Below are 13,163 nucleotides of genomic sequence, written 5' to 3' on the forward strand. Positions count from 1 at the left end.
ATTAATGACCATTAAATTTAGGTCCCATTTTAAGAAATCACTTAAAATAGACTCTTAAGATTTGGAGGTATTTTTTAAATGGGAAGCAACTGTCAGGGAGGAAATTTTGCACAGATTGAGTTACACCTGCTCCTACTACTTAATCTGATCTTCTCCAGCAAGGTCCTATGAGTTCTCACTAGCTCTCACTAGGATGTAAGATCATTGACTCCTGATTTTACACATTTATTACTGGATGGGCAAAAGGTGTTACTGCAATACACTTGGCCTATAAAGGTCCATATTCTCCCTCAGTTTCTTGGGAGTCCCAATTGGGTAGTTCACCTACCAGCAGGGTAGTCTATATTCTACCAAGACTTGAGAAAATTTTAGTTGCCCAAATAACTTGGATATACTTCTTAGTGCTTCACTATGGCTATAGGCAAATTATTGAACATTTTTCTGTGTGGGAGGAAGCAACATGACGGCAACTTCCTTGTTCATTTCCAGGAAAGAGGTAGCATGTTTTTTTCAGGTACTAATGGTAAAAATTATTACTGCCATGGGCCAAATTCTGTTTACATTTTTATACCTTGCTGGAAGGTAGCATCATTCCAAGTTCTGCTCTTGGTAAGACAGACTTGTCACTGCCTCTTGCATAAGCAGGGAATTTGTAATAAAGGCTTTTGTGCCAGTGTATAACAGGTATAACAGAGCTGACATTTGTATCCCAAATTGCCTTCTTTTCCTTTCTCCCTCTTTCTTTTCCTTCAGTCTGTAATTCTTGAACTACTTGATACTGCTTTTCCAGTCTTCTGTTTATCTTTGCCAGATAAATGGCATTCCTTTGACTCCTCCAAGTGTTGTAGTAGAGAATAACTGAGATCAGGGACGTTCTGAGTATAGAGTCTAGTTTTGCTTTTTCCTTTTTTTAAAAATTCTTCTCTGAACACTCTTGTTCATTTTTATAGATTTTGTTTGTGCTTCTATCAAAAACCATTCCTCCATACCAAACCCCCTTGCCATTTAGCTCCAATTTTAATCAAGGCAAGGGAAATACACAATCCTACTGGTTAGTTTTAAGATTCACAGACAAATCTTCCCTGAGTGCAACTATTCATGTTGTTCAGCTGCTGACCTAGTTTGCTGAATCCAAGTAGGGAAGCTTCATCTGGCCAAAAACCTATCCTTGGAGGAAGTAAACTGAACAGTAAATTCTTTCCAAGAAGCTGTACATCCCTGTTTGCCCACCAGCACTGCAGAGAGGTGAATGACTGCAGCTGTAGGAGAGGGTTTGAAGCACTAGGTTTCCCTTTCTGTTGTGATACCAACACCTCTCAGCCCAGAACTGCTACTTGCACCTCATCTTTTGGTGCCAGCTTCTGAGTCTGGCAGCATGAGGATTTCTCGTTTCCTCTGTCTACATCAGCATCACCCAGAGCCTCAGTGCTGCGCACAGGTTCTGCACTCTCCACTACTCTAAGACCAGCTCCTCCTCAGCTGCTGCTGCCAGCAAGGTGGGAAGATGTTTGTGGAGGGATTTGAGTGCTGCGGCTTGGATCAGTAGTGGGAGACTGAGACCAGACCACTCTGGAGGAGTGCAGTGGAGTTCAGAGCTTGCAAACAAGTTATACAATGGAGCCGAGAGCTCACAAATAGTCACCCCTGCTCCAGTCTCCCACTGCTAAGTGCTGCTCACAGGCATTCAGCACACCCTGCTTTGCTCTCTCACCCATTCAGCCTCCATTGTGTGTGAGGAGTGTTACTTGTGTATGATGCTTATCTCTGTAAAATTCAGCTTTTTGGTCTTCTCATCAGCAAAAATATAATAAATGCATAAAATCAGGGACTGGTTACAGAAAGTTTTAATTAATTCTCATGAATGTATGAGGCAAACTGTGGAAGCCATAAACATTTGGTTGGACTACTGCACCTACATATATCATTAGAGACAAAGCTCTTACAAAGCAAACTGTAGAAGACCATCCTACATTGCTGTCTGGATGATTAGGATATTCCTTGGAAAGTCACTGAGGCCTGTCACTCAGGTGTCCTCACCCTGAGAGACAGGCTTCAGTGTTGGACAGAGTCTTTTTTAAGTCAAACTCACTGTAAGAAACAGAAATAGTGAACAAGGAGGGGAACTGACTCCTGCCACCTGTTCTAGTCCACGCTCCTCAGTGGGTGGGCTGCTACCTCCATTTCAGCTGTCACTGGGCAAAACATGGCAACAGAACACATACCCATGAGGTATGTTGGTTCCTCAACATGTTTCTGTAAACGGTAAGTCCATTTCTGAGCAGCAACTCAGTGTGTAGCATAATCTGTGTTTCACTGGTGGGCTGCTCTAGCCTCTAACCCACCCGGAATGGTAGCACAGGGTTTGGTTTGATCTCTGAGCAGTGGAGATTTTCACTTCTGCTGTGCCAGAGAGAAGAATCAGAATAGGAATTTAAGTAAAATTGGACAAAAGTTTGTAATTTGTACATGTTTGTGAATTTATTTTTGTGGATACTCTTTTGCTAGATGCACAGTGTGGGTGTAAGTTGTTTCCTCTTCTGTCTGTGAAGTTGTGAAATGATTCCCTTCCCCAGCTGAAAAAGTGACACCATCACTGTGAAAAACACATACTTACATGATCTATTTTTCTGCTTTTTATTAACTCAACGTTATCTCCTACAAATACGATTTGTCATTCACCAGAAGAGTTGAAATGTAGACTTAAGTTACACATAGGTATAAAAAGCATAAAACAGCACACGGTACCACTGTTTAGACCAGAAAACATTGTGCTGTCCACAGATAAGAGTGTTATTCAAGCTCATCTCAGTTTCCTTCGTCCTCAGGGATTCAGTCTTCAAAGCTGTAGATGCTTCTGCTTCTTATCCTTCAGCAGCTGAAGCCCTGCTGGCTTTCTCCTGATGTTTTTCACCCATATCTGTGGGAAAACACAGGGCAATCCCATCCTGCTCCACCAGAGGTTATAAAACCTTGGGCTCCTACTGGCTCTTCAGAAATGTTTTCCTCCTTCTCTTAATTATGTACAATATATGAAGGGATACAATTTTTGTCTTTGATTTAGACATATCTCTTGCCTCATACTTAATAACTTGAAAAATATTTTACAAAGAAAAAGAACATTGTTCATCTGAATGTCATTCATTATTATATTGCTATATTTTATACCCTATTATTAATATATACAAAATTTCTTATTTGCCTTTTACAGATGCATGGAAGCATATAATATAACAGTTTTAAAGTATCCCATCTTTAGACTTTTTTTTTCCTTGGCTCATGTCAATTTCTTTAATAAACTATTGTTGCTTGGAGAATATAGGAAGTATTTGGAATGTTGTTTAAAGTTTAATAATAACTGGTAGCATTGTCCATTTGTGGCCTGAATGGTTGGAATACCTGTCAGGGCGATCTGGTAGAGATAGCAGCATCATAAGACTTAAACAATCATGGAGGGCCACTACTGTGCAGTGTCAACGGGTGCCAGGTCCTGTTCTTTGTTTGGGGCTTTCCTTTTCTTCGGCTGCGTTTTGTTGTTGCTTTCCCTCTGTTCTCGGTTTTGTCTTCGGGCTGCTCGCCCTTTGCTTTCCTGTCTTGTCTCCTTGATTTCATCTTTGGTGGATTTTTTTCTTTTCTCCTCCCTATTTTTTTTCCCTGAAAAAAATGATGGCAGATTAGAAGATTTGCTCAGACTATTGCAATTTCTGAGTCCCTCACTTTGCCATAACCTATGAAACCAGCCCTGGATTAGCACCTCCCATTAGGAGCTGGACACTAGTATTAGTATTTGGAAATGTCCAGTCACCACACCCACATCCCACGGGATTCTTGGTATTGCAACATGAATGCCATGGCAAAGTGTCTGCTCCAGCACAGGTGTGTGTGATGGTCTTCAGACTAAAATGTGTCTCAAATCAAACTCTAGGCCATTCTCACAAAATTAGGTATTCAACTACTTTATTACTTTAAATAAGGTAAGATGTTAAGGAATTTGTTGCTGCTACAGACCTCTGCAATAAAGCATCCTGTCCCCTTAGGAACATTAAAACTGTATATTGGCTGTGGAGATGATATAATAGGGTGCATTTTTGCTTGCACATGAGGAAGAAATTCTTTATGCTGAGTGTGGTGCTGCACTGGAACAGGCTGCCCACAGAAGCTGTGGATACCTCATCACTGGAATTGTTCAAGGTCAGGCTGGATGGGGCTCTGAGCAACCTGATCTAGTGAAAGATGTCACTACCCATGACAGAGATGATCTTCAAAGATCCCTTCCAACCAAAACATTTCTGTGATTCTATTTCTTCTATTAGCTTTACAAACCAGTGCAGGAATGACATTGACTTGAACTTGTAAGTACACAAAAGCCTAAAACACATTAGATTTTTTTGTCTGTGTGAAACTACTGAGCTACACAGCTGAAATTCACCTGTAGTTAGATGAATCCCAATGATATCTTCAAAGACAACCTCTCTGGAGACTTTCCTGATAGAATGTCATACTGACCCGCATGCCTTCTTACATGGAAAAATTTCTGGACAAGTATTGAACAACATCTGGCTAAACTCTCTTTTATGATATCCCAATAATGATACTAGTGAAAGTAATCTATCCTTCTTTGTTACAAAGAGAATACTTTTTGGTTTAAAATTTTAACAGAGATAATCCAGGCTTTCTTATACTAGTGTAGGGGGAGTTACACAAACCTGGCAGTAGGTCTTGCTGTTGAGCATGTTAAATTTTATCAGTTTTGCCCATTCCTACCTCAAAACCAAAGACAGTGTTTTTTGATGCCTCACTGAGCTCTGTGGGAGTATGTCAAAATGAGGGAGTAGGTGCAGGGGAATTGGCTTTGTTCTGAGAACAGATAAACATCCAAGGAGGTGCAGGGTGCAGGTCAGATAAAGGCAGAGAGATTCAGAGGAGGTGAAGTGAATTCAGAAAGCAAGGAGCAAGATTAAGATGTGAGAATATGCTGTATCTTCTTGTTGTGTAGCTCTATGGAAATATTTTACAGCTTCTCCATTCTTTACCACCACTGCCTGGGATTGGAGAGCTAAGAAAGGTTTAGATATACATATTAAGTCAAGCAGGGACCACTATCTGCCTTTATAATTTGCTGTTTCTGAAACAGTAACATTTTAAATGTAAAATGACATCTTAAATTTTAGGGAACCAGTCAGAGATTAGCTGAATATACACCCACTAACCTGCAGAATGCCTCTCTGAATTTGTAAATGCCATCTAAGATGTGCAGAGGTGAGCAGGGGAGACCTGCAGAACTGATGAGGGAGGCTCAGATAGAGCTACTACCACTGGGAGAACTGGGAGACCTCCATGCAGAAGTAAGGCTGCATCTTGCCCAGCTGTAATGCCGTCTCTTACTAATGGATAAATGACAGTATGGGATTTCATTTCAGTGGTGTGTAAATACTGTTGGCCCAAGATGAAATGTTATTTGTATGGAAACTGTCCAGACATTCAGTGTTTGACATTACTCACTTGGTGATTAGCCAAAATCATTCAGCTGTGACTTCCCAGCCACAGTTCTTTAAGTATGTTGGAATGACATGTAATGGTTTCCCATTCAGTCACGGGCCAGGATATATGTATTTATATGTGTGTGGATATACTAAGAATAAGATATCTTTGTCTAGTTAGAGACTTATCTAGGCACAGCTTTACTGTTTCTGTTTTAATCAGACTGGTATCTTTACAATTGACAAGGAAAACTGATCTCTGGAAAATACTTAAAACTGAGTCATAATGCTCTTCTGCTAGTTTGGAGTCCTCTGTGCAGTTTTGTACGTGATTTAATGTTATCACCTCCATTCTGCTGCCGTTTGTGAAAAGATCTGGCCCCTAGACCTGTACTGTTATGGTAAAGCAATATAGCATAGAAGGGTCATCTTTGCTGGTTCTTTAGTTCCTTTCAATACTATTTTTAAAAATGGGAATTTTTATATGACAGTGTAATGTTACTCCTAGTCAGGCTGTGTTTCAGTTTAGACCCAAGAGAAGATTCTACCAGCAGTTCTCTGCTAGCATTGAGATATAGCTGGAGCCCCATTCTTGTGTACATTACCCTCCCTGTCCATATCCCTTCTCTCTTCTTCCCAGAGATTTATTCCTGAATATTTTTTCTTTTTTCTTCTACTTGATGAAACTCACTTTATAGCAGCACATTGAACTGGGTAGCAGCTATTGTGAAAATTCATTGGAAATTTGGGCATTTGGCTGTGTGTGAAATGAAAAGTGCAAAAATTACATGGGCTATTATGTTCACAAGTTCATCTCTGAATAAAAGATGGCCTTTCAGTACTTAAAGAGAACTTATAAAAAAAGATGAAGAACAATTCTTTATATGGACAGATAGTGATGGGACAAGGTAGAGAGGTCTTAAACTAAAAGAGAAGAGATTTAGAATATATGTTAAGAGGAAATTCTTTGCTGTGAGGGCAACGAAAAAAGTTGTCCAGAGAAGCTGTAGATGGCCCATCCTTGGAAGTGTTTGTGGCCAGTTTGGATGGGGCTTGGAGCAACCTGGTCTTGTGGAAGGTGTTCCTGCCCACGGTAGTGGTGCTGAATGACATTTAAGACCCCTTCCAACCCAAACCATTGTGTATTTCTATGACCTACTTTGCCTTTGAAGAAGATGACAAGGCAAGGCCATCATTAAAACTGGAACTCAACGAAGAAGTAAACGATGCAGTAACATGCCCTGAAGGAATATATTCCTCTGGAATTTCAGTTTCACTTAGGAAGAATATTCTGATTAGAAAGTTCTCCCGGCCTGAAGCCTGTAGCATTTTATGCATGTGTGGCTACGTGTCTATCCCTCGGTGCCTGTCGCTGCCTGCTCCGCTGGCTGTGCTGCAGTGCCGGTGCCGCCCGCGCGGGGGCGTCGCGGCTCCGCGCCAGGCGGGGCGGGGGAGGCTCCGGCAGCCGCAGGTTCCCTTCTCGTCCCCTCCCGCCGTGTCCTGAAGCTCCCGCCCGTGCCCTTCCTGCCACTGTACCGTCCGTCTTTGCTTTATTTTGCCTGCAGGTGAACTTTCCCGATGGGTCAAGGAATTTTTACTATGATGCACTAACGTTGCTAACTTTTATTTCTTCTTATAAATTCAACACAACCGTTTAAAATTAAAAAAAAAATGGGATAAGTATTTTTAGACAGAAGGTGAAACATTTTCCAATAGAGTGTTTTGCTTACGAAGAGAATATATATATTATTAGAGAAGTATTCATGAGAATCTAATACATCTCTGATATTATATATTACAACTGTTGTATTATGAATGTATAATACCTGCAATATGTATTATAATAAAGTAATCAATTGATGTTAAAGTAGCTTTTATGTTGGAACTATAGCTTTGTACAGACAACTGTACTAGAAGAATTGATCTGCAGGCACTGTGAGTTTTCTGGTACACAGGAGATACCTTGCTGCTTCTAATAATAGCAAATTCCTATATTGATGGAAATCTAGAGACTTGCTATGATTTTGAGAAGTGCAGTGGTTCAAATTAAATGCAGACATGAAATTAGTTTGGATAACAATACAATTACGTCTAATCAGATTCAAGGTGCTGAGTTCTTTTTAATGTATTTTATAGCCCTGGATCAAAGAAATTCCTGTGTCTGTATTTATGCAATCCATGTCTGAATACATCTATTTAAACAACCCAGGGTATTTCAGAGAAGTCTTTGCATTATCTCATAAGATGTACTATTTCCACTAGATCTATAGCTGTATTTTATGGATTAGCAGGAGGAAGCATTGGCCATAGCTTGGGAGGCCTTGGTACCTGAAAGCTCTATATGACAGTTACTTAGAAAATCATGGCTGACATGGATTAACTATCACAGGTGACAGATTTCTTATGCTTTAAGCATTGTCACTTAGTCCCACCTATTGTATTTAGCTGTAATTATTACAGTGGACTTGGGTGCTGAAATCCCAAAACACCGTAGGAAAACATACAATCTGATTGGGCAAACCAGGCAAGCTTTGATGGAGGGGGGGGGGAAGTATCACAGAGTAGGCCGCATGGAAATCCCAGAGGGATGAGAATCTGGCATCAGAAATTTGTGGTGATTGTATTTCTTTCATCACTCCCATGCAGACATTTACCATGGGAGAGCAAAAGGAGCAAGCAAAGTCCAGGAACTTCTCCTGTTGGGATTGCAGGCACTGACGTAACAGGCCCCTCCCTGGAAGGGTCCCGCTGCTTGTACTGTGACTGTCACCACGGACCACAGATCCTCCCCACTACACTCTAATAAGCTGAAGAGCTGCAATAAAAGACCACAAGCCACCGCTGTAATGTGCCACAACGTTCTTTCACACCCCTCACAGCCTTGTCTGACCTCTTGGCCTGACTACTGGATCACTGTCAGCACTGGTGCTGAAGTACCACTGCCCCAATTTCTCTGTAGCCCATGAGGTACAGGGACAAAGCCTAAAGGTTAAGCTCTACCACACTGTGTTGCTCTCCTTCCCACCTGTCCACACCCTTCTCAGAGGCATTTTTAGTCCTCTTAGACTAAAAGTCTGTCACATTTTCCTCCTGATGTGGCCTGGACAACAGCATGACACAAAGAAACCATGCTGAGCAAAGAACCCAGGAAGAGGAGCATGCCCCAGGCTCTGAACTCCCTTACTCTAGCTCTGTCAACAATACAGTCATGCCATATTATGCAAATGAGCAGATCTTTCTCATTTTCAAGAAAAGTGACACATTTTTTTCTGGAACATAGCCTGTAGCATGTACTCACACTACTTGCCAAGATAACAATCCTCCAAACCCCCAGCTGCCCAGTGATGCAATGGACTTTCTCCTTTCATTCCCAAGCCACAAGTGGCTGATTCATCTGGTATGAGTTTTTGAAGTTTTAACAGCATAAGTGCATAACTTTTTTCACAGTAGTCTTTTTTTTTTTTCCCCTTACCAATTATGGCCCTATTTTATAATCACTAGATTTCCGGGTAATCAGAGTTTGAGGGTCAACAACTTCAGAACAATTTAGGTGCTACACAACTTAGTGCATTTCCTGACCTGCATTACTGCTGAAGATGTTTGAAATGCTGAAGAGAATATAGGTAAAATATTTAACAGAACTAAGGTCCAATGACATTAAAGGAGCAAGTAACTTGGCCAAAGCTATGTTCTCCTGCTATTGAGATGCATGACGACTCCCTACCTGGTTTCCATACCAGTCCAGATGGATACAGATCTTAAGGCACATGTCATATCCATAGTTCTATGTGGTGATCTTAGATAATCCACAATACCTGGACAAACCCAAAAAGTGGCCCCATGGGAATCTAATGAGCTTTAACAAGACCAAGTACAAGGTGCTGCACCTGTGTCTGGACAGCTCACAGTGTCAGTACAGGCTGGGAGGTGGACAGATGGAGAGCAGCCCTGCCAAGAAGGACTTGGGGGTGCTGATGGATGAGGCTGGACATGACCCAGAAATGTGCTCCTGCAGCTCAGAAAGCTGATGATGTCATGAATTGTATCCAAAGCAATGTAGCCAGCAAGGTGAGGGAAGGGATTCTGCCCCACCTATCTTGTAAGACCCCACCTGGAACACTGCATCCAGGTCTGGGGTCCCAGGCATGGGAAAGACACTGGCTTTTTGGAGCAAGCCCAGGGGAGGGACACTAAGCTGACTAGATGGATGGAGTCCCTCTCCTGTGAGGAAAGACTGAGAGGATTGGAATTGTTCAGCCTGGAAAAGAGATGGCTTTGGTGTGACATAATTGTGGCCTTAAAGTACCTGGAGGGAGCCTACAGCAAAAATGGAAGGGGGCTTTTGACAAAGGCAGGTAGTGACAGGACAAGGAAGAATGTCTTTAAAATGAAAGACAGTAGGTTTAGATTAGATCTTAGAAAGAAATTCTAGAACAGGTTGCCCATAGAAGCTGTAGCTGCCCCATTCCTGAAAATGTTCAAGAACATGTTGGATTGAGCTTCAAAAAACTTGGTCTAGTGAAAGGTGTTCCTGCCCATGGCAGGAGGTTGGAATTAGATGATCTTTAACGCCCATTCTAATCCAACCAATTCTGTATTTCTATGATGATGGTATACCTCAAAAGCTATTGAGACTTACGGTTGAGCAACTGTATTATGGGACTTGGTGACTAACTTGTACTTACGTGTCCTATCTTCTCTTAAGAGTGGAAATACTTCTCTAGATGTAGACTTTAGATGTCTTTGTATGAGGATCCTTAAGGTTCATTTGCCTCTGAAAATAGTATCTGGACTACTAGATTGCATTCACTTGAAAAACGTCCTTATTTACATTATATGTGCTAGCTTGTCCTTGCAAGTACAGTGCTCAAAGAGGCATATTAGCAGGAATGAGAATGTTGTTTCCAAATCCAGAAATAGCTCTGGCCTGCACCACAGCCGTTTGCATAAAGCAGGCAGAGAGGAATGGGGGGAGGCTGACCAGATTAGTTACGCCAAGACAGGAGATGTTGGGTTTTTCACTGCTGTAGGAGATAAGAAGAAAGTTGTATCATGTTAGGTGTATGGGAAGTCAGGAGAAATAATTTCTTCTGTGGATGGTTGGGAAATAATACTTCTACACTCATGAGCTCATAAGCAAGGCTTATGAAAAGTCCCTGGCTTGTGATGACTTCTTGCAATAGAAACTGGTTGGATGTGCCTTTCCTGTGCCATAGAAAAGATATTGCCAGTGCCTGAAAATGGGATATCCTTCAGTCAAAGAAGCAGCCAGAGGAGGAGAATTCCTATAATGAGTTCTCTTTGCTGTTTATGGAGGCATTTACTGCTGCCTCTTCAAACAAGCACTTGTGGGGATTTATTTCCTTCATGCTTGTCTGTTGTGACTAAGGGAATTTGTTAGCAGCCTTGTTTTAATCAGAACTAACGTGCTAACAACACCAATTTTGTAATTACATAACAGTTTGCATCTTATAAGAACCCTCAGCCTATAAAGTCTGAACACAGTTTCCAAAGACAGGAAAGTAGTGGCAATTTAGCAGACCAGAAAATCACTCCCCTTTCCTTAGGACAGGAAGTGACATAGACCATGCTGGTATTTAGGAAACTGTCCTTTTCTTCCTTTCAGACTATTAATGGTGAGTTCTGAATGGGACTGGGTTTTTACAGTTCTCCTAAAAGAGGCTAAAAGGTCTATGCGTGTCCAAATCCACTTGATAGGCTTCTTTTAAGAATTAGGAGAATCAGGAACCAGTACAAAGATTGGGAATAATAGTGATTGGTACCAAAGGCCCTTACCCTGTTGTTAGAGGATCAGGATACTTGGAGAAATCTATAATAGCTTGTTTTCCTTCTAGTCACCAGTAATCCAAGCCCTCCCATTACCTTGAATTGAGGTCATAAGTATAGTCCTTTGTAGAGACTTACTTCAGCTGGTGCATGCTTTTGAAGAAACCAGAAATAAAAATGTAATGATGCATTATGTCACAGCTGCATGTTTAGTCTGCCTCTCTAGAAATAATCAAGAAAAGTTATACATGATAAGAGACAGATGCTAGTGCCTCAGCAGACATTTAAACTCCTTCTAGTAGAATAGTAAAATGGAGAACACCCCCAAAGAAACTTGTTTCTTTAGTTCTCAAATTTGTGCTCGGTGTGCTCTGAAGGGAGGGATAAGTGAGGAATAAGTTTTCCTTGGCGTTACTTAAACTGGTTGCCTCAATGGAACCTGGTAATTCAGATGATGCTTATATGACCCCAATGCCTGGGTACATCCTGAGGAATGCCTTTTTCCACTATCGACCATGACTTGGAACTGAGCTGTATTGGTGACTGAGTACAGATCCTTGAGGCATTTTTCAAGTGCTGACTCCAACACTTGGATCAGACCAGCAGTTCCTGCCCTGGTACTACACACCAGGACCAGGGTGCCTGGGCATCTTCCACCATTTCATTTGCTGGTATAGGTGCACCTATATCCTCCCCCTGGAGTCCCCTCTTTACATTTTCTTATGTTTTCTGATATGCTAAGAAGATAAAGGAAGATGAGGAGTCAACAGGATGCACCTCTGGCCCCTCTTGGCACGGTTCACTTGTTCCCTCCACTCTGAGCATCGTTTGTTTGCATTTCTGCCTGGGGTGACACCTGTGCTGACAGGTAGACAGGAGTCCCTGTGCACCCCAGGCCAGCTGGACTGCTGGATCAGCCTGTCAGCAGCAGGTAACATACAGGGGGACAGCAGCTCCTGATGGATCCTCTCCGCAAAACCATCAGCACAGAAGCAGGATGTTATTACCTAAATTCACCAGAGGCCTGATTCTGACCTCTGTGTTGTACTTGCTCAAACACATGGAGATCACCAAGGTTGGTGTTTGATGTAACTGGAGAATTGCTTTCAAGAATACTTTTCAAATCAAGGTGTTGAAAATTGACTGTCTCTTTCTGTTTTGTGTCTCCAGTGTGTGTACACTATTTCAGCTGGCCAAAACATTGATCCTCTCCTCTCGAAGTAGTGCCAGTATTTCCAAATACATTTTCACACTGATTAAAATGACAGGTCAGGCTTTTAAATTTCATATGGATCAGAGACTCCAAAGGTTCCCTCTCTAAAAGGGTGACATGAGATTTAACTTTGGCCATCTCCATACATTTCTGAAGGATTTTTCTCACCTATTCAGAGAATATCTGGCATTTTACTGGGTGGAGAGAACCTTGTGGAAAAGGACATTGGGATCAGAGAGACTCATGGGCTGCCTCTGAAAAAGGCTCAGGGAATTCATATGCCAAAAATATTCAGAATTTAGCCCAAGGAAGCTTGGGAATCTTGGACCAAGTTGCCAAAGGGATCTCAGGTTTTCAGGCTGTTGAGTCTTTGTCAGCCTGCCAGGAGGGTTGCCCGAGGCCAACTCAATGGACAAGCTGGAAGGACACTAGACAGAAACCTAACACAAAGGCAAGGTTGTTTCAAAAACTTGCCTGCTTTTGACTGGGACTTCATTGAAATCAGCAAGTTTCTGGGAAATATGATAACTTTGGTAATCTGGTATTTTCCATTTTTTTTGGAAAATCAACGCCTATGAAATATCAAAAAAATATTTCTAAGTAGGAGTCATTGTGGATATGCAGAAAAGGAATGCAAATATTTTAATATTGCCTGTAAGTCTTCAATTTAACATGAATCACAGATA

General features: G+C 41.6%; 1 protein-coding gene across 1 annotated transcript in view; it reads right to left on the bottom strand.

The window, feature by feature from the left end:
- Positions 1–2,595: 2,595 nt before the first annotated feature.
- RSPO3 (R-spondin 3) overlaps positions 2,596–13,163 on the bottom strand; it is a 59,509-nt gene continuing 48,941 nt past the window's right edge. Inside the window, exon 5 of the mRNA XM_066179238.1 lies at positions 2,596–3,651. Within this exon, the coding sequence (XP_066035335.1) occupies positions 3,458–3,651 (194 nt within the window). The 3' untranslated portion in view covers positions 2,596–3,457. The remainder of the gene's footprint in view (positions 3,652–13,163) is intronic.

The sequence above is a fragment of the Chamaea fasciata genome, unplaced genomic scaffold (genome assembly GCF_029207755.1).
Source record: "Chamaea fasciata isolate MVZ Bird 193981 ecotype frontalis unplaced genomic scaffold, bChaFas1.0.hap1 SCAF_3, whole genome shotgun sequence".
In the NCBI taxonomy this organism is placed as follows: domain Eukaryota; kingdom Metazoa; phylum Chordata; class Aves; order Passeriformes; family Sylviidae; genus Chamaea; species Chamaea fasciata.